This window comes from Prunus dulcis, chromosome 4 (genome assembly GCF_902201215.1).
Source record: "Prunus dulcis chromosome 4, ALMONDv2, whole genome shotgun sequence".
NCBI lineage: Eukaryota > Viridiplantae > Streptophyta > Magnoliopsida > Rosales > Rosaceae > Prunus > Prunus dulcis.
The window spans coordinates 5,308,513-5,336,345 of NC_047653.1; the positions used below are offsets into that span (position 1 = coordinate 5,308,513).

The window sequence follows — 27,833 nt, forward strand, 5'->3', positions numbered from 1 at the left end:
CGAAGGGCAAAACGGTAATTTGGCCAAAAGTCAGATTTTATACCCCTTTCTCTCTCTCTCCCCCGTCACTTTCTCTCTCTTCCTCTCTCTCTCGCGCGAAACAGGGCCGTGCGACCCTTCGCCTTCTCGGCGACGGCCCGGCCACCACAGGCCGAGCCTATCTCCTCCGTGGGTACCATCGGGTCCGCCTCCGTGTCGCCGTCACAACCTGACCAACCTCCACCCCAGGGCCGCCCTGAGATGGCCGGAAAAACCATGTTTTCCGGCGGAGGTTCCTTCGAAGCCACCCGAACTTCCAGCTCAAAATTCTCCTTCGTTTCTCCACCAAATCGATCGAGTAAGGGATGGTTTTTGAGCTATTTTTCGTGTTCTAGCTGATGGGTATATGGGCTTCGACCGATTTTAGCTCTAAGGGGTTCGATTTTCGACTTGAAATTTGGCAGAAACTTCGGCCCTTCGAAACTACTATTTCTGGTCACTTTTTGGGGGTGGTCCAAGAACAAAAGTGACTCCAAATAGGGTGCTTTACCTAGGGTAGGAGTTTGGAGTCTTGGTTCCGAGATTTTTCGGCCACCCGGTATCGCTTTGGACACCCAAAGCTGCCCGCGCGTGCTGGAGCGCATGGGCAAGGATACTGATATAATTCTGTGCAGATTTGTGACCCTCGTGTCGTCACGAGCGTGTGAGATTTCGCGGATCTCGATTCGGAGTCCGTTTGAGCCTCGAACGGATTTTTCATATCGCGCGATCCGTGGGTGCAGTGTCGTTAAATCGTCGGATCACGCTGAATTTTGGCTATGTAGGTCTACACGATATCCGGATCGTGTAGGATTCGACGGATTGCGAATCGGAGTCCCGGATACTCCGGAATCGCGAACCCTGGGGCTAGGGGTTGGATTTTAAGCGATAATGCGATTTTGGCCAATCCGACCGTCCGATTTGGACCAAACTCGCAGAACATGGTTCCCTCTCTGTAAGGAACCTTCAGGGAAGCCCAGATTGGTTATTGGAGATCGTGGACCCCCGGGGTCCCGGGTCGGCCGATCGGGCAGTGTATCGCTTAGTTGAGCGTCGGACCCTTTAAAACTGTTCCAAGCGTTTGAAAAAGGCTAATGTGGGCATATGAGTAATTTGAATTGAAAGGCACGTACTTCTAGGAGCCGGGGGCATGATGTTTAATTTAATTCTTTTATTCAGCGGTTTACTGATTTATTATTCATGGGTAATCAGGCATCAGAGGTCCAGCCGACCAGCAGGAGAAACCTTCAAAGGGTCGATTTAGCTCGGACCATCTGTGAGTGGACTTACTTTCGTAAATTATTTTATAAATGAGTTATATAGAGGATTTCCATAAATAAGATTTTATAAGTGATTTTATTTTGATTTTATATAAATGAGTTTTTATAAATGAGTTTATTCGAATAAATTTCCTTATTTGATCTTGAGTATGTTTTATTATGGTTCCAAACACGATTATTACAGTAATAGTTCTATAAGTCGGTGCTGCTTATTTACCAGTTATAGAAACAGAGTTTGAGTTTCGAATCAGTTGAGACCGCAGCACGACTTGAGTTTTACAGTTATTATTCTGATATTTCTTTTTAAAGGAATTTATTTTAAAACCACCTCGTACCCGTTTATTTTATGGTGATTACCCAGAGTCGGACCGATGTCTACGGACATCCAGTCTGATTATAGTTCAGCCAGTGCACTTGACTTTGCCTCACGAGTTTCGGGGACGCTCGGACCGTGAGTGCCAGGATTTGCGGCTCGGCAAACTTGGTGTCCCGAGACCTGCCAGGATTGCGGCTCGGCTGACTTTGTGTCCCCGAGACCTGCCAGGATTGCGGATCAGGCTGACTACGGTCCCCTGCATCCTGCCAGAGCGACTCAAGTTGACTTGGTGTCATCGAGGAATCTGCCGGCGGGACAGGCCGATCATAGTCCCCTGATTTCGCCAGTTTGCGGCTCGGGTAGCCTGTGTGACGCCCGAGACCTGCCAGGGAATTGACGGATGTGACAGGGGTACAAATTGGTGGTATTTTCAAAGAATTTTGAGTTTCTTTTATTTAATGATGATTTTCAGTTATTTTATATCAGCTTTTCTGATTTTTCAGGCATAGATACCTTTATATTTGTTCAGTTATGCAAGGTTTGAGTACAAAGTTTTTATACACGTTTGATTTCACCATTTTTATGCAAGCTTTGATTTCCGTGGTTTTGTATGAAACTTTCGAGCTTGAATATGACTGATATAGAATGCCTTGAGTTGAATATGCTTGATGCAAAAGAGTATGTATTCAGTTTTATTTAACTATTTTTTTCCATGGGGGATATTATGTTTATGAAAATTGTTTTGAAGAACATTATTTTTGTCCACTCACATTTTCAACCTGTTTTTCGCCCCCAGGCCGTAGACGTATGCGGAATCCACCACCGGGCCATTCATAGCTTCCGTGCCTCAAAGCCAGGTATAATGTTGTAAGAAATCCTCACAACCCTGAAGGACCTAGAAAACGCTCGGATATCTAGTTGAAAATTTAGTGATTAGAGTTGAAATTGATTACTGGAAACATTCTGGCAGTTGGGAGGAAATATTTGAAATTGTTTGAGAGGTGAAAAATTTTGGGATTAGTCAAAAATACAGGGGAGACTCTGCCGAATTTTCGGCAGAAGTCTAAGGAAATTTTAAAGAGAAATTGAAGTAAGAAGGGTAAAAATGTCTTTTGTGCCCGACCTTCGCCAGGTGTCGGACACGCACAGGACTTGGCTCGAATTCCAAAGTGGAAATTGGGTCGGATCCTGTCATGTTATCTCTAAATGTAGTAGTAAAAAACTTGTAAATGTAAGCTCCCTATTTATACTAGAATAAAGTCGGCAACTATCATTCGATCATTGGTTGATATGTTTGGCGGTTGAGGATAAGTGCTAACATTTGGTATTAAGACAATATTTTGATGAAGTAAAGATAGCTAGCCACTTGGATAACAAGGCAACAACCTTATGTGTTTACACATCCCTTAAGCAACCAAGGAATGGTGCCACCTCCAGCTTATGTTATCCATCTATGCTTCTTATATACATATTTAATATAATAAAATACATATAATTATTAAAATGGTAAAACAACTATATATATAATTAATTTAAATATAAAACTAAATATGCAGCAAATTATTTATTCTTCAAATTATTAATATATATACTTTTTAAAAATACGGGTCTTCACACAAACTAATTGGTTGTTCTAATCAATGGCATAACCGAAAACTTTTATAGAGGTCGGCTATTATTTTTTTTATACCGGTAAAAATTTAAATAAAATTTTGCTTAGATGGGCTGGGCTAATTTTTGTAAAATGTGGTGTAATGCTTGAAAATTAGTACTAATTAATTTCTTTTTTCCCAAACTTTGAACTAGGCTAGAGCCTAACCTAAGCTATAGTGTAGTTCCGCCCTTGGTTCTAATTCCCGAATGTGTTTAATTGCAACATATAATGCAAATTTTGTAAAGTTAGTTATAAAAAAAGTCAAAACCTATAAACCAATTTAGGAAGAGTTATAATCAAACTCTTGTTACAAGTTGCAATCTTCTATACGCAATATCTTTGAACCATGTAACATAGTTTTGGAATTAATTTTCTTCCTTTTTATTTCTTTATTAAGTAAAGACACATAAGTTCCTTTGGTAAATATAATCAAAGATGTACACACTTAATCCCAAGCTATCAGTCAAATCCTTGGTCACAATGCTAGCTAGCTATAGCTATAATTCCTCCCTAGTGTGGAAGAGTTGGGATACTTTGTTCATTCCTAAAGAAATTCTTTGGATCGACCTTGGTCTTAACATGCACCAACCGATCGAAATTATCCTTGAAGTACTTGATACCATAAACTCTTCCTTCCAAATAGCTTGCCTTGCCATTGGCATTATGGTTGATCCCAATGTCAAGATCTTTATAGTTGAAAAAGGCTTCCCTTGGATTCTTGGAAACAAAACGAGTCATGTACATGTGGAGCTTCCTTGTCAAATCAATATAGTATTCAGATGCCTCACTCCCTTCTGTGTCCCAGTTTGTTGCATACTGAACCTTCCAAAGATTCCCAGCTCTATGAGGAAACGGAGTTGCAGATGCGGAAATCTCACCCATTCTTCCACCATAGGGGTTAAAGGTCAACATTGGAGCCTCAAGTTCTATCATTTTCTGAAAAATCCACTTCAAGCCAGCTTTCGGAATTGGTTTCTTGACATAGTCTGATTTCCTCTTCAAGTGGGTAAGTACTTGAGGTATTCTAAAAAGCAAAGCTTCAGGAGCTGTCCCATTTGGGAAGCTTGTCCAGAAAAGGGTAGATTCAACCCAGCTCATTTCCATGCAATCAGATTGCTGAAGTCCCAATTCAGGGAAGCTCTTGTTCATCACAGAGAGAAGCCTCTCAGAGTCTCCAAGAAACATGCCAATAAATGAAGCCCTCAGAGTCTTATTGTTTTCTCCACCACTACCATTTACTATATCCATGGTTAGCCTGATGAACAAGTCATCATCAAGCTTATCCGCAACATATTGCCAACGGTACACGATCTCTGTTGCATTTTGTTCCAAGGTTCTCGGAACCCTGAAAACAGTAACTATTTCAGGAACACGTACAAGATTAATCTTGTACGCAATCACAACTCCAAAGCTAGCTCCGCCACCTCCTGTAATGGCCCAAAAAAGATCTTCTCCCATGGCTTTTCGATCGAGAAGTCTTCCATGCACATCCACAATTTGTGCATCAACTACGTTGTCAACTGACAAGCCGTACTTTCTCATCATATTACCATATCCACCGCCACTAAAGTGGCCTCCAACGCCAACTGTAGGGCAAACACCAGCGGGAAAGCCATGAATTTTGCTTCTCTCAGCGATTCTGTAGTAAACTTCACCAAGAGTAGCCCCAGCCTGCACCCATGCAGTCTCAGATTTTATGTCTACGTTGATGGATCGAAGATTGAACATGTCGAGGATGAAGAATGGAACTTCAGCCACGTACGATACACCCTCGTAATCGTGGCCTCCGCTTCTAATTTTCATCTGCAAGTTATGGACTTGAGCACAAATGACAGATAGTTGCACATGAGATTCATGCAAAGCAGTGACGATGAGGAACGGTTTTTGGGTTGAAGATGTGTTGAATCGGAGGTTTCGGATGTACGATTCCAAAACGGAGGAGTATGAAGCATTGTTGGGAGTGTAAATTGCTGGACCGATGGGGTGAGAGGGCTGGGAATGGTTTAGAAGACATTGAACAAACTTCTCAGGAGCTGAATAAGCTGAAGCTTGCCAAGAAATGGATACTACAAAAAGAGTTGAAAGCAGCAAGAGATTTGAAAGCCTAGGGATTGCCATTTGTAGCAATATTTTGGTTTGCGATTATTGGTTTGTGTTTTATGATCTCTATGGGTGGGGATTTATAGAGATAGAGAGTTTGACCAAGACAAATTCCAAATAATAGATTAAGAAGATTTTGCAAGTCACCTCTTCCCATTTTGACCTCGAGAAAATTCAAAGCAAGAACAGATTTATATGTATAATTAGCCTGCCTTTTGTATTGTTTATTTATACCATTTTAGCTAGACTGCAGAAATAATTGCATACAGCATGCAGTCGGCACACGTATGTATTTGTACTTGGACCATTTGTATAAAATAGCCACCAGGAGAAAAACTCTTATGCAAGGGGGATAGTTCTTTTGGCTATCCTCGACCAATAACGTAATGATATGTTGACTAATTTTTTCACATATTATTGTGTTATTGACCGAGGATAAAAAAAACAGTACTATCACCGTTATAAGAAAGTTTTTTTAGCCGCTAGGCTGCAAAATTAATTGGCTGGTTATATAATATTGGCTCTGGTACCAAACTAGCTAGCTACCAGTAAACTCGATATCAGAGCAATTTTCTAAAGTTCACGGGTTTTCGGGAAAATTTCTACAACTTTACCTGACTTTGAAGCGTGGAGGTTAAGAGTGGCCCGGTGGTGGATCCTATGCACTTCTACAACCTGGGGGCGAAAAACAAGTTTTAAACTGTGAGTGGACAAAAAGTGAGATTCTTAAAATCCAGCTAAAATATAATTCCCCCATTTTGAAATAACTAGGGATATATATATATATATCGAAAATTTAACTATATCTCCATATAAAAGATTCTATAAGCATGAATTAGTATACTAATGAAGAAACTTACATAATCGATCTGATATAAAGATATTATTGCCTGGAAGAATCAAAGAACTGGTATACTGAATAAAAATACCAAAAATACACATGTGCAATTACTGAGAGACCAATATAAAATGGCTGAAAATCATCCTTGAATAAAGAAAGCTCAAAATCCTTTAAAACTTCGTTCGACTGAATTTACTAAAAAAAATGAGTAAACAATATCTGCAGTAAAAGCTTTAAAATCCTTTAAAACTGCCACCTAATTGTACCCCTGTTATATCCGTCAATTCCCTGGCAGGTCTCGGGCGCCACGCAGTCCACCCGAGCCGCAAACTGGCGAAATCAGGGGACTATGATCAGCCTGTCCCGCCGGCAGATTCCTCGGTGACACCAAGTCAGCTCGAGTCGCTCTGGCAGGATGCGGGGACCGTAGTCAGCCTGATCCGCAATCCTGGCAGGTCTCGGGGACATAAAGTCAGCCGAGCCGCAATCCTGGCAGGTCTCGGGACACCAAGTCTGCCGAGCCGCAAATCCTGGCACTCACGGTCCGAGCGTCCCCGAAACTCGTGAGGCAAAGTCAAGTGCACTGACTGAACTATAATCAGACTGGATGTCCGTAGACATCGGTCCGACTCTGGGTAATCACCATAAAGAAAATGGGTACAATGTGGGTTTAAAATAGATTCCTTTAGAAAATCCGATTAAAACTGAAATCTCAAATTGTGCTGCTGTCTCATCTGATTTCAACCTCAAACTCTGTTTCTATGACTTTTAAATAAGCAGCACATATTTATAAAACTGTTACTGTACTGATCAAGTTCAGAACCGTAATAAAACTTACTCAAGATCAAATAAAAAAACTTATTCAAATAAATTCATTTCTAAAAACTTATTTATATAAAATCAATATAAACTCATTTATAAAACTTATTTATATAACAGCACATCAATCATTCATGAAATCTGATTTATGAAAGAAGGTCCACTCACAGATGGTCCGAGCTACTTCGATCCCTCGAAGATCTCTTTTATAATTCTGTCGGGCTCCTGATGCCTTACTCGATCGATTTGGTGGAGAAACGAAGGAGAATTTCGAGCTGGAAGTTTGGGTAGCTTCGGACGAACCTCCGTCGGAAAACACGATTTTCCGGCCAGCTCAGGCGGCCCCAGGGTTGAGGTCGGTTGGAGAAGGTAGGGGACTCGATGGCGGTTCCAACGCCACCGGTCCCGTGGCCATTGGAGCTCGGAGGCGGCGCCAGCACCTTCTGGAAGTCGGTGGTCCGTTTCGCGCAGAGTCTGGGTTTATATAGATGCAACTTCGAAATATTTACGGTTATGCCACTAAGACTCTTTTGACCATAACTTTTTCGTTACAACTCCGATTCGGCCCCACTCCGTGTCTACGGACTCCTTTCGCCGTGCTCTACGCAATGGCGCAAGCGGAATTCCCAAATTCTTTCTCGATCAAAAAGTCAAATTTTCCCCCATTATTAATGCAAGGGCAAAATGGTCTTTTCACTAAAAGATATTTTCCTTACTTTTTAGATATTTTCTTTCTTTTTAGATATTTTGTTTTGGGTTCTTACAACATGTGCTTTTCTATTAATTTGGATAAAAAATACTAGTCATATCACATTTATATACCATTCTGTCTACCGTCCACCTCTATTAGTCTCATTGTATTAATGAGCGTCACCTATATTAGAAATATGATACACAAAGTGGTATATAAATTCTACAATTGACGATAAAATAGTTTTATTTTTAACAAAACCATAAAATAAAAAAGGAATGCACGTGACGATATTAATGAAGACGGTAAATTAGGGGTTTAGACAAGTAAGTTTTTAGATTGATTCTTTCCAGATCGTTTCAGCCCTTAGGCTAGAGTAAGTCACTGAAGAAATTTACCCATATCTGCTAATTGGGATGGTTCCTTTATACTTTTTTCAATTGTTCTAATAAAATTCTGCATTGCTTGTTATTAAAATAAAAAAAATTTAAAAAGTACTTCCCTTTTTCCTTTTTTTCTTTTTTAAATATATACACGATTTGTACGTGTGAGCCACTTTGTGGACCACATATATATATAGGTTACCCACATTGTATGGTTAGTAATTGTACATCATTTATAATATTGATTGGAGTTTGAAGAACAAAATGGTTTTAAGTAAAGAACAATATCTTAAGGAGCTTAAGAATCTTACCAAATGACTATTAATTAATCATCAAATAAAAAGTTTCCTTCTAATCAGTCAAACAATGCCATATATGATTACGTCCTTCATGTATTCGTTTATTTTTCCATTAGTTGTTGTCGAAAGCAATATAGACAGCCTGTAAACTAGTATAATTTTGATGTTCTTATCTCTTTACAATGAAGGAATGATCCGCTGGGACATCCCAATATTGTTGCGTGCAAAAAGAATTTCAAATGGTGTGCTTGCCTAATTTCTAGAAGTTGACAAAATATGTACACACCAAAAAGAAAGAAAAAACTATGATCTCAAGGTACGTATATATGAGAGCATGCAAACATCATTAAATAAGGCTACTTTGGTCTGTAAATTGGCTTGGTAAAGTTTGGGATTGACTCACATTGAGCTCGAAGATTTTGGCTCGTTTAAGTTCCATTCATAAAAGAAACAAGCCGAGTCAATCATAAGTTCAACCTCGATCCATAAATAAATTAAGTTGAGTTAAGTTTGAGTCCAAACTTGGATACGAGCTTTGTTCAAGCTTGAACTAAACTTGAGCTCGAAAATTATAATTCGACCCGAGCTTGAGTACCTTAGTAGTAAACTTGACTCGGCTCATTTACACCTCTTACCTGGAACAGTAACTTGATCATAAAATGCTTTGTCCGATTTGATGGTGTTATGTGCACTAGTTTCCAAATCCCCCTTACCTGCACCATATACTTGATTAACATGAAATCCTCTATCCGATTTGATATGATAGGTGCACATAGTTTTCAAATCCCCGTTAATGCACGATGGTTTATCTTTATGGCCAAAAATGGCAGCATCCTCCATAGACTATCTTCCACCAAATTAACTTTATACAGACACAAGGAAAAGATAAAACGCAATTCTCCACAACTCCCTCTGCGTCATATATACCACGACTTTTGACATAAGAACATGATGTGTGTTTATACATCAACAATATAAATCGGTACACCACCTTTTTTTTATTGCAACAGGGAAAATTAAGGACAGTCGCATGTATGGGCGTGAGTTAGTTTATAGTTAGTTCATACATAACCGATGACACGCGTGTGAGCGACTATCGAAAGTACAGCTTAATTTGGTTTTAATTAGAAAGAATTAGATTCTAGGCTGGTAAGATTCAACCAAGTTCAAGTGGTGAGGTTGTCATTGTAGACTAGGCTGACTCGGCACTCAGTCAAAGGCCTTAATCATGAAAAACATGATAATTGGATTGTCGTTCAGCTATAGTCATAGATCATTGTCATGAGGTTGTCAATTCATTAACCATCTCCTTAAAAAGGTTGTCAATTCATTAACCATCTCCTTAAAAAGGTTGTCAATTCATTAACCATCTCTTTGTTTTGAAAATTTTCCAACTGCATTTGTGAAAAACTTCCAGTTAGTTAGAGATCATTGTCATAAGATGTTTTAATCCATCTATGATTGAGGTTTTGATCACTGAATTCTGCTAAGCAAGTAAATAGTAGAAAAGGAAAAAACATTCAAGCTTAACAAATATTTTTTTTCAAAATGAATAAACCAATATATATTTTCACTCACAAAGTCTGCCAAATTAAAATCCCAAAGCAAAAGATTCACATCAAAACATATGAAATTACAGAATCATATGGATCCTCCAAAAAAATGAACTATTAATTTCTCTATCCTCATTCAATTATTGCCCCAGTCTAAAAGAATAAGCTCTAATTTGTATATAACGCCCTCTCAAACAATTTACTTGCAGCAACCTTTCACAGTTGAAATCTCAGAAGGTGGAGCACTTCTTCGCCTTGAACCGGTACAGAACCCTCTTCTTCTTGCTTGAAGTGTTCTCAATTGTAAGAACAACCTTCCCTGGTTCATTGCTTCTGAAAGTGTTGCGGATAGGCCCTTCATTATTGGAGCCTATTTTCTTTCTCTTCTGAACAATAATGGTGTAAGAGCCCTCATCAGTAGGAACAAACTCCTCCTTGTAATTCACTTCCCAACCCAAAACAGTCAGGTCCCAGACTAATGTGTTATCAGCCTGTTATCAAAAAACACCATCACAACCAATACTTAGTGGAAATCCCAAGAGGAACAATCGAACAAAAATCAATAGCATTTTATTATTTGTACCTCAGCTGCATCTATCTGAATGGTTCCAGTGGATCCAGCCCTAAGAATTAGTTCTGAAACAGCACAATCTTCAGAGGAGAACTCAGTGTCATTGTCCCTTTTGAAGCCACCATATTGAGATGGTATCTCCTGAGCTGGAATGTACCTGAAATTGACAATCAAAGTTAAATTGGGTAAGCTTCTAATGGTGTCAAAATGAGACCTTTGGTAGGTAAAGATGTAGAGATGTTACTTACTTGAGAAGGGTCTCAGTGACCTTAGCTGGGCGAGCAACCACAAACTTGCTCTTGGTTCTTTGAGTCAAGAAAGGAGATAATAGGGCATTGAGTGCATAGTACCAGAATGGAACATTTATGAAAATCTGCAAATCAAAAAGCATAAACAACCCATCAATTCCTCCATACATTTTAGCCAAATGAAGTCAATTTCTGAAGTAAACATTGTAAAAAGACTTACATTTTTGGCGACTAACTCAGGGTAATTGTCCTGCAGAAGCCCAACAGCTTGCTTTGTGGCAATTCTAAGCTCCTTCTTGACAGGTCCAGGTGAGTTCTTGAGGTCATTGATTTGAAGCAAAGAAGAAGAACCACCAGGCCTCAAATCAAGCTTCTGAATGCTCTTCTCCATCAACTGAAGCCTCCACCTCAAGAACTGCCCTCTCTTCTCCTCATTTCCAAAAGTTTTCTGATAAAGCTCCTCGTTATCAAACACCCCAAAAATGTTGTAGCACACAGGGTGGCCTTCGCGATCAACGCCGTTCAAGTAAGCTGCAGAGCTCAGATCAGCACAGATATCTTCATCCAAGATTGAATCAATCTTAGACTCCTTCCTCCATTGAAGGGTTTTCTTCAGCATCTCAAAGGCTTCATTGACCTTGAACTCCCTAGCCCTCAAGAACTTCAAGAGCACCACATCAGTGCCTTCAAATCCTTTCCCAGGGAAAAGGGGCACACCCCAAAGAGAGATATCCTTGTCTACTTCGCACCCCTCTTCAGGCTTCTTCTCTTCCTCACCTTCTTGGGCTGCTGCTTCTTTCTCTTCAGCTACTGGTACTTCATCTCCTTCCTCTGTCTTTTTTTCATCAACCTCCTCTGCTTTCTCTTCCTTCTTCTCGTCCTCCTTCTCTTCCTTCTTCTCTTCCTCCTCTGCTACTTTTGTTTCCTTCTCCGCATTCTCCTTTGGCTCCTCTTTCTTGAAGATATTGTTGCCCAAAATGGCTTCTTCCAGCTTCAATTTGAGCTCACTCAAAGCCTTCCTCTCAAACTCTTTCAGATCAGAGAGAAAGTTGCTCTCTTCCTTATAAGAAGAGCTCTTCTCAACTGCTCTGGGCTTGGATTCAGACTCAGCCACTTCCTTCACCTTATCATCTCCTTCAACAACTTTCTCATTCTCAATCACAGGCTTCATGGGCTCCTCCTGAGGAACAACCCCAACTTCAGCCACTAGGGTCTCCTCAACCTTAACCTCAACAGTCATTTTCTCAATCAACCAAGAAAAATGTGAGGGAGAGAAAACCAAGAAACAAGAGAGAAGAAAGTTGCTTGCTTTGTTTGGAGCAAGAGAAAATTCTAATGAGGGATTGAGCAGAAGGGGTTGTGAGCTTGTGGTGTTTAAGAGTGAGAGTGAGAGAGAGAGAGAGAGAGAGAGAGAGAGAGTTGGGCTTGCTTGGGATTTGGGAAGGAGTTGTAACGGCTATATATTTCGAAAAACTCGAAGGGTGGTGGTGGAGCCCACCAACGGTCACATATCTGTAAGCCACCGCATAGGAGAGCCGTTGGTGGATTCTTGTTCCGAGGGTTTTGATAGCCTGGAAGCCAGCACAGATTTGACGTTACAGCATCACTTTTGGGGCCCACTGCTCTGCGTTTGCCAGAGAGAAAGATCCTGTGTGCTCAATCTCAATACCCTAACTACATGCCTACCGTTTCATTGGCTCATGGCTGCAGAAGTCAGAGAAGAAAGAAGAATATTTTTCCTTTGACCAATTCGTCGCTGGGACAGACATTAGCACAATAGACATTGATCTCATATTATCATTGCCAACTGGCGTTTTTATTATTTTTAATTTTCTTTTTGTTTGTTTTCTTATTGTTTTTGTGGACAGCTAGATATTTCTTTCCTTGTAAAGTTCATATTTCTTATAACTGTCATTAGTATTTTTAAAATGAAGATCTAATTTATTAACAAAAAAATATTAGTAAATTAATTATATTATGATAATTAATGTTTTGTGTCTTGTATTTATTTAAGAAACGATTTCCTGAATTTCCTGTAAAATTCTCTTTTATGGCACACCATCTGGCAAGCTATCATTGGCGTGGGAATTGAGTTACATGATTAGTTGATTAAGCCGCAGCTCCATGTGGTAAGTGATTTTGTTTAGGGTGATACGGTCGACTAATTGACAATTAATCCTAACCGTCGGTCATACAAATAATTTGGTTCTTGATTGGAATCAATCTCATGTATGCTTAAGAATTCTTGGAGTGCTTATTAGAGTAATACTATTGGCCCACACGTTCATACCGTACTATTTGAGAAATCCAATTGCCTCCCCCATATGGTTGTGGTGACTATCAAGTCGTTAATGTATTGTGAGACTCACTTTAATCAACGGTCGACAGCCAAGTCATGTACAATGGCTCTTACTAATAGGAAAGGCTGAAAGGTTGCTTCCACCGTCACCCCAAAATATGCCCATTTCATCTACCACTTTTTCCAGCCACAGCAAACAAAGGTGAAATGGCCACATCTCTAATGGCTGAGAAAAAAATATAAATTAAATACAAAATTAAGAATCCTGACGTCGGAATAGAACACATAATTCAGTTTGAATCTTCTACATTGTTGAATACATCACTAAATCTACATCTACATCTCCAATGAGGAAAGCATACAAAATTTGATCGTAAGCCCTCCTGTGTGGTTCGATGTGGTTTCCTTCTTTGTCACGGATCACGACCATGCTGTTTCGCGACATGAAAACTCCCATAGGGCATCAGGAAACTCACCAGACACCCCAATACGCTACTAGATTCCACTGTACAAGGATGTTCAGAGTGGATCACATAATTCCCTGTTTCTCCTCATGTGCTCTTTTTAATACCAATATCCTTAAATTGACCAGTTGCCCTGCTCAAGCACAACATTGAAAACATCATCTACATTCCGAACTTTTAACTTTCACGCATATAGTGGGGAGGGAAAGGGAGCAGTATAATTATATAAATAAGAAACTAAGAAATGATTAAGTGGAACAATAACCTCAAAGCCTTCTAGTAGACATCAAAATATGCCTGAGAACCACTGTTTTTCTATATATATATATATATATTGTCATTTTATTTTATGATGAGGAGACAACTTTGATGAATAATTGAAATGATATTTCACGCCTCTTATATTGAATAATTCTTTCTTACTCAGTATAAGAGTTACTCAAAGCATTAACATTTCATGACTAACTTTTATATATTCGTAATCAAACTTTTGAATCTTTAACACCAAAATGCTTAAAGTTTTAACATACCTATCGTATGTCAAATAGGCGTCACCTATCGTTCCTGCAACTTTATTCCGTACCTTCCGAACACAAACCTGAGTTGCAAAGTTGGCAAAATGATAGCAACATTTAACATCAATCACAACAATGACAATAACAAAAATAATAATAATGAAATTGATCATGACATGCTGGTGTTGGCAGTTTTATATGGAAATAAAGATGATAATTGAATTTTGTGTATAGAAATTCTAGGTTCAATACTCACTTGTACTTGATCCAAGTCACCAGCCCCTGGATCCCGATTACGATGAATTACAATTCCATTGTCACATTTATTTATGAAGTGTGCACTTCCACTTATATCATAGAGATTAGGGGGACCCCCGACCCACTGGTGCAACTGTTACAAGGGGTACAATTAGACAAACCAAATGAAAGAAAAAGGCATGATCGAGGTCAATGTAACCAACCTGTCTCGGATGTGCCACAAACCAAACATGGCAACAATGATGCTGAGCAAACCGTTTAACCTTGGTAAGCATCTGACTTACGTACTCTGTTTCTGTCCTGTTTACAAGTATTTGTAATCTTCTTGTAAGTGAAATTTTTTTTGTAGAATTAGGACATTCAAATAAAATACAAGGAATACAAAGGGCAGCGTTAGCGAGCATGATAAGAGATCTCTATAAACAAGTCATGATAACTCCTAGAACTTTTGAACAGGTTGGCTTCTCACATTATTCTATTTTTCTTTATCAAGAAAAAATATATATATTAATATTAATGCTAAGCAGAATACGTGTACATTAAAGGGCAAAAGTCAGTACAAAATCAACCACACAACAAGCAATAAGATCTAAAACATTGAGGATCTGCGGCTAATTACCAATGCCTACAGGTCAAAGAATAAAATAAAAATCTGTTATTTTCCATTATGTCAATAACTTAATTTCTTAGAAAGGGGCTTCTAGCTCAAGATGTTAAGAGCATTTACCTCTACACCAGAGGTCCTGTGTCCGATCCCCCTCCCCAAACATCGCTTGTATAAAAAAAATAACTTAATTCCTTAAATGTCTAATATTTTATAATGGACAATAATTCCCCAAAAGTTAGAACTAATGAAGAACTTAATATAGTGAAAACTTCAAAGTAAAAATTCAGGGACTACATTGTGCTGGTCACAAGTAAAACAGCACATAGGAGATGTAATGAAAAGACTCACTGATTTGGGGGACGTTGATGATCAAGCTCATTGTAAGGATCAATTACAAGTCCACGCACCCCATGCCTAAGTACTGCTGCTTGTGCGAGCTCAAGAACCCAAGAGATACTTGGAAGGGAATCATCCTCACACCTATAACATGGCCATACGAGTAAAAATCAAATGGGCACCAATATAATCAGAACTCAGATAAAGGAGTCCAACACTTCTACCCCACAATGTATTATCTAAATAGGTACTTATTGTTATAATTGATGACCCTAAAACATGAAAAATCAAAGACATAATCAGATGGTTCTCAAAGACTCCATAACAGTCTATGATCATTTAGTAATTCTTGTTTCATATGGAGCCAATCAAAAAGTCCAAACGTATCTCCAAATTTTGTTGAGTAACTAAAAGAGTAAATAAATTTTATTGATTGTAGTATCAAGTGAGAAAAGATGATAGTGTTTTATTTTCAGGAAAAAAAGGATTTCATCATAGTTGTTTTTGCTGGATTGCATACCATAGTTCATAACTTAACTGCATGCAATAGCATCTTTGGAAGGCAAGCAAAGAAGGCTAAATATATTTACGATTCCTTTGCCTGGATTTTATTTGGCCCCTTCATGCGAAACTTGCTGTTTTTCGAATGAGTGTTGGTCAAGGTTAATCCAGATGGCTGTTCAAAAGGGGTAATTATAATGGGGCTAAAGGGCTTAGTTTTGAGGCGATAGTAGGGAGTGGAGGTTGTTCTAACAGTGTTGCTGAATTATTGGGAACCCTTTTGAGGGCCCGACCTAGACTTATTTGTTTTTGGACTTGTTCTTTCAAGCCTTTGGTCTCCTAATGTACCCTTTGGTCCAGCAAGAGAGAAGAGAAATGAAATGTGGGAGAACTGGAAGCTATGAAATGGAAATGCATTGAAAACCTGCATGGAGTTTGATTAACAATGAAACTATTTAAAATGAAATAAAATGACGTTTTTACTAAGTATTTAAAATTTGGAAGTCTGTTACCCCAGGCCTGGGTTTCTAATAGTAAAGAAAACAAATCGGTATTGACCATTGTTAACATGCTTGCATTGCAATATACAAGCCCTAACAACAGTGCAAGCGTGACAGACACGGAGATGCAATCTGGCCTGGACTAAAAGTAGGTTTGAGGCATATTATCCGAAAAGCACAGTTGATACCGCAAATTACCTTATGAGGTAAAAGGTGTCATTTAGCCATTGTTTCCCTTGCTCAAATTCTTCGGCACTCATTCGTTCAGCAGAACCACCATAACTAGTCAGCCAAGAAATCAAAGACAATCAATGATAATAACATGCAAAACTGAAACTTATATTACAATAAAAGATAAAAAGTAGATCTAAGGATACTGCAAAGAAAGATAGTACCGACTTATAAAAACCATGGGGCATACAAAACTGTGAAAACCATGAAAGACTCTAATTGATGAGTCACTATGAAATTACAGGAAAAGGTAAATAAAAGCACAAAGAGTAGAGTCACTATGAAATTACAGGGAAAGGTAAATAAAAGCACAAAGATTAAGGAAAGAATCAATAGTGTTAGACAGCCAGTTTGGATTCACGCTAGGCAGAGCCACTAGGAGACAATCTACTTAATATAGATTTGGGTAGGTGGAAGCAAAACTTGAACATGACAAAATGAAATTTACATTTTATAGAGAATATTTAAACACCGGCATGCATGATGTCTTCGTACTTTTCTTTCTGTATTTTGTTTCCTTCTTTGAAGAGAGTAATTACAGTTGCTTTCTGACAGATATAATATATTTCTTAGAATGCCGGTTGTTTCTTTTCAAGTAGAAATTGATTCTATTTATCAGCTGTAAACTTTGGTAAACTGAAATTTTCCAACAAACTTTATTTTAGTTTTTCTTTTGTTGAATTTTGAAACATGGTTGTTATCAAAACCAAAACAAAGCAGGTTGGAAACCGATTGATGTGGTAAGAAAAGTAACCAAGATGTTCACACCTACTATTGTGTTATCACCTAAGCTATGTAAACTCTTCACAAATATCCTCCTGTCACTTGACAAGAAGCAAAATACACACAGAAACACACAAAGGATCGCTGTAACTATTGTATATGCACAGCATAGGTGTGAACACAATAGTAGATCCGCCCTCTTTTTTCTTTTTCTTTCTTTTTTGAGCCAACATGAAGACAGGCTGTGAATCATGCCTCAAATCTGTGTCACCAAGGACAAGTGGAAAATACAGTCTCTTGTGCCTCCTTTTTTCTTCCCTTTTTGTTTGGCTAATCGAGCTTTATGTTTCAAAAGGTATAAAAGTTCTAAAATTTCCCATGTCATATCACATGTATATTCTAATGATTTTAAATCAGATTCTCGCAACCTATAGCAAACTTAAGACATAAAGATTGGAATCAATGAGTTTCCGGCTCCTTTCATACCATACCCTTCTCATTAAATAATTTACGTAGGAAAAAGAAAACCAAAGGCACCAAATACATTTTAAGAACAAAATCAAAGAATGTGAACCCAAACTCACCGTTTATCAAAGAAAGGCTTCTTTATGTGTTTCTCCAGCAATTTTCTCGCATGCTCCCGAACCTGTAAATCATTATTGAGAAGGGAAATCACAAGTGATATTCAACTTTTCATCATTCCCACATGCATATATGTACCCTTTCCCTTGTGACTTGATTTACACTGGACCGTTATAAGAGAGATGTTTCACTTCAACTACACAGCTATATTTGCTCTCCAAATCACAAGTGCTATGCACGTGGAACATCTCTCTCATAATGATCTACCGTAAATCAAGTCACACCGGAAAGGTTACATGTCGGAGAAAACAAAAATAAACTAGATTACCTTGTTCTCCATAGAGCAAAGTGCAAATTTCCACCCAACACTTTCACTGAGATTGCACAACAGAGCATCAATCCACTCACTCTTGCCTGAATTAGGGACACCTGTTACTATAGTCAACTCACCTGGAACAATCTTAAAATAAAAACAAAAGAATTAGAAACACTTGCCGCAACTAGTCATCCCCATCCAGCTTTCGACGGAACAGAATACAAAAGAAGGAAGCAGACGTAAAATAATACTCTAAATTACTTTTGACAACTCATGATGACAATAAGAACAACACACACACACACACACACACATATATATATGCATATAAAAAGTAACAAACAATCAGATCAGATCAGATCATTTAGCAAAATTGTACAATCTGTATGCATAGGCCATACAAAAGTATAAATTCCACTTCAACATATATTACTTTCCAATAATATATAATGAGTCATTTGACATATCTGCATTCTTATGCATAATTCCATTCTAGAACACATCCCCCACCCCACAACACCCCACGGAGCCGACACAGAGAGAGAGAGAGAGAGAGAGAGAGAGAGAGAGAGAGAGAGAATTTAATCTGAAATAACAATACATTCTTGTCATGTTTTCATACACCTTAATATCACCCAACACTTTAAAAACAAAAAAATTACAAAATTATATATGTTAGGTATTATTTGTCACTCAGGAACGTCCAGGTAGGCTTACATTGTACAACTCATTCAGACCTTTCCACCCAGTTGAGACACCATACTCATATCCAAGAGTCCGATAATAATATGCATCAAGTTCATCAAAGTAATTTGCAAAGTTGAACAATCCACGTATAGGATATAATTCAGCATTCTCAATTACTTCTTTCAAAACATCGGGACCCAAGTACATAAGAACCTGTACAAACAAATTATAAGAAATGGTAAGGATTGCTTTAGGGAACTGAAAATATAAAATATAATTTTAAAATGGCTCTTCAGAACAAACCATGTGAGCAGTTGATGATAAGATCCTTTTCAGTGCCAGGGAAGATGCATGATACAGATCATCACACAAGATGATGCAGAAGCAACTCATTAGGTATCAAAGGTTTGTTTTGTTACCATGCAACTTGATTAAGAATAATATCATAATATTGTGCTATTATGTGACAAGAACAAAACCAATTTCACTAGCTTCATATGGATACATATGTTGGAACATGCAACGTGAAAAATCACCGTCTTCTCAAAAATCAACGCAATAAGAAATATTTAAACAAACAATCACATACATGTGTATGCATGTATTTCAAAATGAAACCAAAGGTAAGATGATCTTCGGTTTATCATTATATGTATAGGTCGTCGAACATAAAATATTTGGAGATAATATTAAATTCTAAATTAAAATAAATCCATATCATTGTAAAAAAATGTCTCAGACCTCATTTGCATCTTTGAAGTGCTCATTATCATTTTTCATTGGCCATCTGACTCGCCAGCATCTGCAGTCACATGGAGAGGGACAGTTATTCTTACCAAGCCTACATTGAGAATGTTTCAACTAAAACAACAGAAGACAATAACAACAGGGCACCATCATGGAAACCTTTCTCTTCCAAGGCGACGTGCAAGCTCTTCAGCTAGGGCTTGACCAGGATCATCTCCGTCAGTGGCAAGTATAATTCGTGATGCCTATCAAAAATCACGTCATTATAACCTAATCTATGAGCTCCTACGCTCATGTGTTCAAAATAATAGCAGTAAACTTATCTACGAACCTTCTTTAAGTACTCTTTGCAGTTCCACAGATATTGATACTTTGTATCCTAGCTTTACAGAATAGACAAAAGGAACATCAGATCCAAATTTTCTACAGATAATTAATAATAATAGTTAATAACTTAACCACAGACAATTGAAGTAATTAATAACTTAATTTCAGATAATTGAAGCATTTTTAAAAAGTTAGAAACAGAAGAAATGACCCTAAATAGAAAGGGTAGAGCTTGGCTGACCCTATAATCCACTCTTGGGTTCAAAGAAAGGCCAAATTTAATCCAACCTAATTTGCGAGCCAAGATCATCCAATTTTCCATCCATTTTGAGGGCAAATACATAATTCTGGGTTAAAGGACCATTAAAAACTAAGAAAAATTAAAAATTAAAAAAAAAAAAAAAATTGAGAACAGGAAACCCACCCAACCCTCTCCTCTGATCAGAATGTAATTCACGTGCTTGGTGGGCAGGTGAAATGTTTTAACAGAAAAATGGATGCATTGTGAGAAAATCGCACGGTAAGCCTCTAATTGGCAATTTTACAATACCTCGTGACTTAAATTAACCAAAATAAAAGTTTGAGAACTAAATTGACACTAGCTTCATAATTCACAAGGCAAAATGCAAGTTACCCCTTTCATTTATAAAAGTATGTGTTTCCTAGAATGAAAAAGAAAAATGTTAAGATACTTTATTCTTTGAAGGTGTTTTTTTAAATGGGTAAACTTGCATTGGACAGTTAGAAGTCAAGTGCCACGTAGATATTTGTAGAGTGGTTCTACACTGTATAACATTTCTCAATAAATTAAATGAATAAAAGTAAGAAAAAGTCATTGAACTATCTCAAGGATGATACAAACCTGCTCTTCAGGCGGCAAATCCTTTGAGGAAACCTTTGGAGGAGCACCATCAGGCACACTCACGCAATTATGAAAGCCAGCTTCTTCCATTGCAAGCTTATCAATTTCGCCTTCAACCTAAGTCATAAAACAAAACAAAAGAAAATACATATCGGGTGCAAAATAATGTTTGAAGGCATCAATCACTGAAAAAATGATGGAAGCCATACAATGATGATATCATTAGTTCCCTTTATATCATCCAGCCCATAAAAAATCTTTTCGGTATCCTTTTCCTGAGATAAAAGCAAAATAATGAGATCCAAATGACAGTATTACTAACACTTAACCCAAAAATAAATAAATAAACCTCTCTCTCTCTCTCTCTCTCTTAGATATATACATACTCTTTGTGTGTGCTGGTACGTGCTTATATAAAAAGGTCCCTTATAATTATATATTAAATGCTCAACATTTCAGCCATTTCTTGTTAAAACACTTTGGTTAGATATACAAAGCATCGCTTATTGCAAAAACCTGCCAGAACTTCTTTTCGATGTCCCGATACTTGCAACTAACAAGCTGTCCGTCTCTCCAATAAGGAAATGCAATACAAATCTGCATATAAAGTTTCAGAAGCAATTAGTTCAGGCAAAATCAGAATCATATCTAGGTCAAGGAGACTGAAGTGCGAATATCTGCCCCAGGACTAGCTTATGTCACCCTAGGTTTTCTCAATTTATGTTATCAAGAATTATTGCATCACCACTCTCTATTAAAGGGACAGTGAAACTTAAATGCAACTTTTCAAGTTCTGTGCCATATGTATAACTTCATCAGTGCACTGTTCTGAAATCCATATGCTTTGTACATAATCAATAGAAGCCTAACGTTTCAAAGTTACGAGAGAAAAGATATATTTCATATACAGGAAGTAGAACACACAAACCATTATGAACCATTCGGGTGTTTCTATGATTCGTCCGAGCCATGATGGATTTAGTGAACTGTCTGATGTTTCAAAGTTCTTCCCCAAAGACAGAAAACTACAAGCTTGCTTCTGTTTTTTGGGTTTTTTATCTGGCATTTTAATGCATTATATTGAAGGAACCTAAAGCCAAAATAGAGAGCCCTATGAGGATTTTTTACTGCATTTTTACTAACAAAAATTATGATCCCATTTCATGTGTGCAGTTCGGCTTTGAAACTTGATTGCTATAGGTGAAAATAGGAAACTTCTAGAGTGTAGTAGCTAGATATTTGTAATACCCACATAAGCATGTTGTTCTAATTTACACAACTAAGACCGTGAACAGCTTGATATAAAAAGGAAAAAGTGAAAATCTTTTTCCCTAGCATCATGCACCTGAACACCTGTAGTTTTTTGCATTACAGCATTTCTTCTCAATGTTTCCGTTGATATACTTCGCTCCGAAAAATAGGCAACAAGCTGAAATAAGAGCAAAATGAATATATATTCACTATGTTGCATTCAGAAAGATTTAAACATAAATTTACTGATAATATTATTTGTGTCACAATCCAGTACAAGAAGCACTCAAACCTCCTCACAAAGTGGTTCCAGTCCTAGACTTTCCACCGTGATTTCCCTTTTTTTCTTCACTTTGGCGATTTGATTTGAAGTTTCTCGTGACAACTTGTTATCTCCAACGGCCTGAAAAGAAAGGATGACATTAGACCAAGTGACTCTCTTGTCATTCATTTTCAATATTATATGATAGCAATGTATTCTAAATCAAGCTTCGAAGAGAAACCATACCGTTGTTCTACCTTGCCACCCACATTTCCCACGAAAGCAACACCAAAAAGCAGAACCCCTAAGAACTCATAAATGCCAATATAAATATGACTTGCAATCTGTTAATAAAGAATCAGGAAAACTTGTAAAAAGCTAGGAAAAGCATACCAATCTTCTGAAATATAAACCGATAAGCTCTTTTCCTCTGAATCGCCACCTTTGCACTAGCATATGAGAATTCACTTCAGTTTCACATTGAAATTTCATTCCTTTCTTTTACTTATTTAAAATAAAAGCATGTATACATGGTATTAGTACATCATGTCCACTCAATTCCCCGATTTTTTTAATCCTATAATTTCTAAACAATATAAAATAAAATAAAAATCTCAGCTTAATCTACTTGTATGAAAATTTTCCATATTTTTGCGCCTGCTTCACCCTTAAATGTGTCTACAGCCCTTAGATGAGGACATGTCCACAGAAATTCTCTTTGTTGTTCTCAAAAGTCATTGTTATATTCTTACAGAATCCCTTTATTGAACAAGTTACCTAGTCAAGAAAGTACTTCTTTTTGTCCAAAGATAATATCAACTACTCTCAATAACTAATTTGAATTCCACATAGTTTCCTTCAGGTTGAGTCTGCTCATACTTAAAACTTTTGATTAAAAACAGTACCGGTAACTTATTTTATTACTATACACAATGGCAATTACTTATCCATAAGAAAATGTCTTTTTTTTTCCTACAGCTAAGATGCCTAGCATTTGGGGAATATCTGAACATCTTATAGATTTCATAAACTTAAAATAATGAACACAAATGGGACATAAGTGTATGCTGTTACAATTACCATCCTAAAGATTAAATAATTCATGAAATCCAAAATCCAAAACAAATCAAAGCCCAAAAGATTTTCTGAAATAAATATAAATGGCAGCAGAAGTAAAACTCTTAACGTACTATTGGACAAATCAAGTGGTTGTACTGCCCTGGCATACATATTCCGTAGTCTATGCCAAGCATCTCTAATTTCAGCTTCAAACGCGACAATTGGTTAAAGTCCACTCTCTTTTCTTCTGCGTTTTCTAATTCAGCTACATACAATTGAAAAACATATAGCATATCATTATACACATAATATTATCATAATCCTCTACACACACCCAAAAAAAAAAAAAAAAAGATTCACTTTTACACATGCGTAGTTTGTTCTGAGGTTTTCTAATGAATTTGAAAAACAGTACATAGAAAAATTTACTCAACAAAAGTTGAAAACATCATATCGTTAAGCAAAACTTTACCAACAGGAGTCTAAAGGGCCATACCTGGTGCGGCGCCATTGGCATGTGAGACATAAGAATACCCATTAGTTCTAAGGCAAAGTGGCCGAGTTTTAGACATGGGCTTTGGCGACAGCGGGGAGAAAACGAGTCTATGGGAGTGAAATGAGTGTCTTTGTGAAGAAGGAGTTAATGGGTTTGGACAAGGAGTGGACTTGAAGAGTTGCACGGTGCCCATTAGAAGACCAGCGCTTGAGGATAAAAAGGAGAGCTTACGAAGAGGTCGAAGAAGAAGAAGACGCATGTCTCTGCAAACTAGCAACTGGGTTTTGAAAGAGGGGAAAGATAGAAAATAGGGGAGAAGAGGGTAAGATATTTGACAAGAGGGGTTTAAGGGTAAAACCCGTTTCTTAAATCTCAACCACGACCCGGGACCCAATTATCTACCCGCCAACCCGTACCCGATCACATCAAACGCCCTAAACGGAGCCAGTCATTTTTTTTTTTTTTTTTTTGGTAATTCTGGTTTAGCCCATCAGTGAACAGATGACTATAAAGATATAAATAACCAAAATAAATAAATAAATAAATAAAAGACTATAAAGATCATTTTGTCAGGAATAACTCAAATGGTTAATAGTATTTACTATTGTATTTTGTCTGAAATCCCACTCCTATAGTATCACTTGCATGTCCAAAACATACATTATCCTCAAAACACTTTTGCATCCATCATTACACTTTTTTTTAACCTCCTGGTTATTTACTTTTTAAAATTAAAAATTAAAAAAAACAGTAGTTATGATGAGGAGTATCATTGATCAATGAACATGACATCCACAAAGTGAAGCCTTGATGGTGAAATTCTGTAGTGAGGGTGTTATATATGAATATCTCATGTGGACCTTCATATTAGCTACAGGATCATTTCATTAAACTTAAGTGAAGTTATTATTCAGATAAATCTTGTGGTTAATATGAAGGTCCAAATTTTATAGTTCATATATGGCACCCTCGTTATAGAACAACCATGCCTTGATGCTGGCAATGCGATTGGAAATAATTAATGGGCCGGCCTAATTTTCAACCCCAATTTCAAATACAGAAACCGACCCTACCCGAAGTCTAAACGGGTCACATTTTGATACAATACATACAACATTCATATGCGGCTGATATCTCTGGCAATCAATCACTCAAGCATCTTGACTGTATGCAAATAACCCTTTGGCCTTTTAGGCCTGGAACCAACACTCCCCATTCCATGAGTGTGTAATAAACAAAAGAAAGTATGATTGCTAGTTGCTGCTTTATTATATATAAAAAAGTTCCTTCTGCTTAACACCAACATTTCTTCTCAGTTTCCAATCAGGAAATGAGTAAATGGAAGAAGCATGTCCATTATATGTGTTTGGAACTTTAGCTGTGATCCGCTGCACTCTGGGTTGGAACTCTGGGAGACTCGAAAACTTTCCCAAAAGCCTGCTAGCAACTCATGAAGCAAATGAACAATCTCTGCTCATTATTCAAAGCCTATGAAGCAAGAGGCCTGAAGAAATAGGTGTCTCATCTTCATCAAGTATGCAATTTCAGAACATACCCATGCTTTTAAAGATGCTGAATCCTACTTCCCAAGCAGACTAAATCAAATGCAGAATTTGCAAGTTCATGTCTGAGCTACTCGTATTAATCCAAAATAATCTTAAACTCACCAAATTCACAGTAAAAAGGTTGATAAGAGGAATAGTTGGGAAATAACATGCAACCAAAACAAATCCACGTCAGTTCTCTTAATGACAATATACTGAAATAATTGCTGAAACTTTGGAATGAAAAGGCATACTTGGTTTAATTACAGAAATTTCGGTTCTAAAGTAATGGTTTGAACACAATGTTGTATGCAACTAACATGTAATCAGAAACCTAATGTACCTCTCATACAAATGGCCAAAACTAATAAATATTATTTGTGTCACAATCCCGTACAAGAAGCACTCGAACCTCCTCACAAAGTGGTTCCAGTCCTAGACTTTCCACCGTGATTTCCCTTTTTTTCTTCACTTTGGCAATTTGATTTGAAGTTTCTCGTGACAACTTGTTATCTCCAACGGCCTGAAAAGAAAGGATGACATTAGACCAAGTGACTCTCTTGTCATTGATTTTCAATATTATATGATAGCAATGTATTCTAAATCAAGCTTCGAAGAGAAACCATACCGTTGTTCTACCTTGCCACCCACATTTCCCACGAAAGCAACACCAAAAAGCAGAACCCCTAAGAACTCATAAATGCCAATATAAATATGACTTGCAATCTGTTAATAAAGAATCAGGAAAACTTGTAAAAGGCTAGGAAAAGCATACCAATCTTCTGAAATATAAACCGATAAGCTCTTTTCCTCTGAATCGCCACCTTTGCACTAGCATATGAGAATTCACTTCAGTTTCACATTGAAATTTCATTCCTTTCTTTTACTTATTTAAAATAAAAGCATGTATACATGGTATTAGTACATCATGTCCACTCAATTCCCCGATTTTTTTAATCCTATAATTTCTAAACAATATAAAATAAAATAAAAATCTCAGCTTAATCTACTTGTATGAAAATTTTCCATATTTTTGCGCCTGCTTCACCCTTAAATGTGTCTACAGCCCTTAGATGAGGACATGTCCACAGAAATTCTCTTTGTTGTTCTCAAAAGTCATTGTTATATTCTTACAGAATCCCTTTATTGAACAAGTTACCTAGTCAAGAAAGTACTTCTTTTTGTCCAAAGATAATATCAACTACTCTCAATAACTAATTTGAATTCCACATAGTTTCCTTCAGGTTGAGTCTGCTCATACTTAAAACTTTTGATTAAAAACAGTACCGGTAACTTATTTTATTACTATACACAATGGCAATTACTTATCCATAAGAAAATGTCTTTTTTTTTCCTACAGCTAAGATGCCTAGCATTTGGGGAATATCTGAACATCTTATAGATTTCATAAACTTAAAATAATGAACACAAATGGGACATAAGTGTATGCTGTTACAATTACCATCCTAAAGATTAAATAATTCATGAAATCCAAAAGCCAAAACAAATCAAAGCCCAAAAGATTTTCTGAAATAAATATAAATGGCAGCAGAAGTAAAACTCTTAACGTACTATTGGACAAATCAAGTGGTTGTACTGCCCTGGCATACATATTCCGTAGTCTATGCCAAGCATCTCTAATTTCAGCTTCAAACGCGACAATTGGTTAAAGTCCACTCTCTTTTCTTCTGCGTTTTCTAATTCAGCTACATACAATTGAAAAACATATAGCATATCATTATACACATAATATTATCATAATCCTCTACACACACCCAAAAAAAAAAAAAAAAAGATTCACTTTTACACATGCGTAGTTTGTTCTGAGGTTTTCTAATGAATTTGAAAAACAGTACATAGAAAAATTTACTCAACAAAAGTTGAAAACATCATATCGTTAAGCAAAACTTTACCAACAGGAGTCTAAAGGGCCATACCTGGTGCGGCGCCGTTGGCATGTGAGACATAAGAATACCCATTAGTTCTAAGGCAAAGTGGCCGGGTTTTAGACATGGGCTTTGGCGAGAGTGGGGAGAAAACGAGTCTATGGGAGTGAAATGAGTGTCTTTGTGAAGAAGGAGTTAATGGGTTTGGACAAGGAGTGGACTTGAAGAGTTGCACGGTGCCCATTAGAAGACCAGCGCTTGAGGATAAAAAGGAGAGCTTACGAAGAGGTCGAAGAAGAAGAAGACGCATGTCTCTGCAAACTAGCAACTGGGTTTTGAAAGAGGCGAAAGATAGAAAATAGGGGAGAAGAGGGTAAGGTATTTGACAAGAATAACTTTAACTATAAATAACCCAAAAAAAAAAAAAAAAAAAAAAAAAAATCCTATAAAGATCATTTTGTCAGGAATAACTCAAATGGTTAATAGTATTTACTATTGTATTTTGTCTGAAATCTCACTCCTACAGTATCACTTGCATGTCCAAAACATACATTATCCTCAAAATACTTTTGCATCCATCATTACACTTTTTTTTAACCTCCTGGTT

At 37.3% G+C, this 27,833-nt stretch overlaps 3 protein-coding genes across 3 annotated transcripts; all 3 read right to left on the reverse strand.

The window, feature by feature from the left end:
- Positions 1–3,622: 3,622 nt before the first annotated feature.
- LOC117625790 (berberine bridge enzyme-like 8) lies at positions 3,623–5,435 on the reverse strand. Its single transcript, XM_034357349.1, has one exon. The coding sequence runs from the start codon at positions 5,384–5,386 to the stop codon at positions 3,779–3,781; it is 1,608 nt and encodes a 535-aa protein (XP_034213240.1). The 5' UTR covers positions 5,387–5,435; the 3' UTR covers positions 3,623–3,778.
- Positions 5,436–9,966: 4,531 nt separating this feature from the next.
- Positions 9,967–12,204, reverse strand: LOC117625791 (patellin-4). Its single transcript, XM_034357350.1, has 4 exons — positions 10,994–12,204; positions 10,774–10,898; positions 10,538–10,682; positions 9,967–10,445 (listed from the first exon to the last, which is right to left on the reverse strand). Exons 1-4 carry the CDS (start codon positions 12,011–12,013, stop codon positions 10,185–10,187), a joined length of 1,551 nt encoding a protein of 516 aa, XP_034213241.1. The 5' UTR covers positions 12,014–12,204; the 3' UTR covers positions 9,967–10,184.
- Positions 12,205–13,218: 1,014 nt separating this feature from the next.
- LOC117624316 (twinkle homolog protein, chloroplastic/mitochondrial) lies at positions 13,219–27,585 on the reverse strand. Its single transcript, XM_034355483.1, has 27 exons — positions 27,278–27,585; positions 26,913–27,046; positions 26,116–26,171; positions 25,969–26,026; positions 25,706–25,863; positions 25,101–25,236; positions 23,797–24,160; positions 23,432–23,565; positions 22,635–22,690; positions 22,488–22,545; positions 22,272–22,382; positions 22,074–22,157; positions 21,245–21,325; positions 20,938–21,003; positions 20,729–20,845; positions 19,871–19,918; positions 19,699–19,784; positions 19,534–19,594; positions 18,823–19,005; positions 18,118–18,249; positions 17,792–17,853; positions 16,452–16,535; positions 15,265–15,396; positions 14,513–14,609; positions 14,308–14,442; positions 14,067–14,134; positions 13,219–13,669 (listed from the first exon to the last, which is right to left on the reverse strand). Exons 1-27 carry the CDS (start codon positions 27,534–27,536, stop codon positions 13,624–13,626), a joined length of 3,006 nt encoding a protein of 1,001 aa, XP_034211374.1. The 5' UTR covers positions 27,537–27,585; the 3' UTR covers positions 13,219–13,623.
- Positions 27,586–27,833: the final 248 nt, after the last annotated feature.